A 2,500-nucleotide genomic window follows, 5' to 3' on the forward strand; every position below is an offset into this window, starting at 1 on the left:
CCCACCCAGGGGACGCGGCCGCCGGCTGCCGGCCGTGCAATGTCAGGATGACCCCTGGCAGGACGGACCTCGAACTTTAGGCCAGCTAGAAGAGCCCGCCTTGCGGCTCCTCACACACCCATGGCACACCTGCTTGAACTACTTGAAAATCAAGCCAAGCACGGCCACACGTGGGTAGGGTGTGTCGGATACCCACATTGCGGCCCTCGTGCCCCGACCCTGATTCTGATGACGCCTGGGCTGGGACACCACAGAGGATGAGCACCCCATCCTGGACGTCAACGTGTCATGTGGACTGGCTGTGTGCGTGCTATTTTTCTCTGTGGAAAGCTTGGAGTGATAGAGCCCTGTCCTAGTGGACACTTGTTCTCTGTGATGCAGAGGAATAGGACTGTGCTTGTTCACACGTTCTGCGGAAAGCCCGACGTGGTGTCGGGCACGTCCCGGGCTTCGGGACGACTTGGATTTCCTGAAGTGTATTCAAACTCTAGAACATCAGCCCTCCCGACAAAGGAATTCCCCGCTAGCCACTGCCAGCTGCCAAACTAGGGTGTCAAGGTGTCTGCCTGGAAGGACGCAAGGCACGGCTTGCGCACCCCAAGCGATGCTTCCTTCACAAGCACCCTTCCTCCTTGCCAGCTCCAGTGAGATTGCTTCAGACAGAAGTCATGGAGCACACGGTAGCCTGGCCTTGGGGCTTTTGCCTTCAGAAAGCCCCACCCCCACATGCGCCCCCAGCCGCCCCTGCCCCCAGTCTCCACTCCCTACTTTGGAGTCGAGTGGGAGGCAAGTCAAGGGTTTCTGGGATCAGTGCCTCCCGAGCCCTAGTGTTGAGTTTGGTGGCAAGGGAACCTATGACCTGCCGTGCTTCTTGGGTATCCTGCGTGTGGACTACTTCCAGGGACAGCAGAGAAACGGACCTGTTCCCAGGGAACTCAAGGCAAGAGGGAGCTGCTAAACCACAGCGAGAAAGTACCAACACCACCAACTCAAATGTCCTAACGTGTTCCACTAGAAATGCGCTGCATGCGATCGGAAGCCTTGGACAACGGCTGCAGCTTTCTGTGCAGCTGCTCGTCAGGACTTCTCACAGAGGAGCTGTGGGTGGGCAGCAGGGCTACCGCTCCCATGTCAATTTCAACAGGGCCAAAGAAATCAATGAATAAAAACAAAAAAAGGAAAGGAAAAACAGAACTACCCAAGCCACTCTCTCAATCATTTGGCCCAATGGCTTCCTTACACAGAGTCCAGCCAGAGCCATCCCTGCAGTCCCAGGGGGCCATTTCTCCACTCGTCCACATCCCTGAGAGGGCAGGAATGCATTTCAGATGAGCCAGAAGGAGAGCCCAGGTGCTGATGTCTACTTACCGTTGGGCGTGCGTGAGTCATCCATGGCCGGAGAGACACCCGTCCGGCACAGAGGCTGCTGGCCAAATGTGGAGTTCCCGGGAGCACGGGCCTTATCAAGGGATCGGGCACGCCCCGCCCCTATTTATGGAAATCGCTGCCTCGGGATCCCAACCCCCCCTTCCACCTTGAGAACCTTGAAGGGTTCCCATGTGTCCATGTTAGGGGACTTGGACTGAAAGGCAAATCCGGAGGCCAGCAAGGACCTTTCTTCGGAAGCCTGGCATCCTCCGTTCCCCGGGCTGAATGGGCTCCAGGGCTCTCTGGTTTTCACACGTTTTCCCATTCCACGCAGTGTTTGCTCTCCCTGGCTTTCCCCAACCCTGGGTTCGTGGTGACAAGGCTTGGCCCCAGTGTTCTTTCCAGTGTGGAGGGCCTAGCTTCCCGGTGTCTACTTCCCAATTCCCTCGGCATCTCCTGGACCTCATTGCATTCCAGGCCTGAGGCATTTCCTTGACTGGAGGCTGAGGACCCGCTCATTCCAATAGGAAGGCTGAATGCAGCGACGGACACAGGATTCGACACACGGGTCATGCTCTTCGGTCACAAACTTTGGAAACTTTTCCAGCTGTCATCTGCAGCCCGCCCCCTTCCTCACGGGCCAGGGAGTGCATGAAGAAAGGGGCAGACCCCACTACCACACTAGGAGGCGTCTTCGAAGTGCGAGGCTTGTCCTGGGCGAACCCAACATGGCTAGGTTGCCCCTCCTGTCTGCCAGCATCTTCAAAGCCTTTCCAGAGAGGCCTGATGAGGGTCCGGTCCCCTGAAGTCTATCCAGGCCGAAACGTGTCAGCTACACCCGGCTACGTCAAAGCAGTTCTCTTGGCAAGCCTGTCTCCCAGGGAAGCCAGGTCGAATGCACGTCCCAACAGTGGGTGGGGGAGGGGAAAAGAGGGGGAGGGGAAGAGGGGGAGGGGGAGGGGAGCGGGGAGCTGCCCTCACTCGCCTGGGGCCATCTCCCAGGTCAACCCAGGTCAGAAGCTGTCCAGCAGCCCCAAGGACTCATGCCCAACGGGCATCGGGAGCTCTGCTGTCGGGAATCCGGCCCACGCAAACGGAATGCATTCCCAAGCGAACTTCCCTGCTGGAGCCG

At 58.2% G+C, this 2,500-nt stretch overlaps 1 protein-coding gene across 1 annotated transcript in view; it reads right to left on the reverse strand.

Annotated features, from left to right (window-relative positions):
• LOC105105418 (double homeobox protein 4-like protein 4) overlaps nt 1–1,393 on the reverse strand; it is a 6,300-nt gene extending 4,907 nt beyond the window's left edge. The window contains exon 1 of the mRNA XM_064496122.1: nt 1,369–1,393. Within this exon, the coding sequence (XP_064352192.1) occupies nt 1,369–1,393 (25 nt within the window). The remainder of the gene's footprint in view (nt 1–1,368) is intronic.
• Between the last annotated feature and the right edge of the window lie 1,107 nt (nt 1,394–2,500).

This window comes from Camelus dromedarius, chromosome 17 (genome assembly GCF_036321535.1).
Source record: "Camelus dromedarius isolate mCamDro1 chromosome 17, mCamDro1.pat, whole genome shotgun sequence".
In the NCBI taxonomy this organism is placed as follows: domain Eukaryota; kingdom Metazoa; phylum Chordata; class Mammalia; order Artiodactyla; family Camelidae; genus Camelus; species Camelus dromedarius.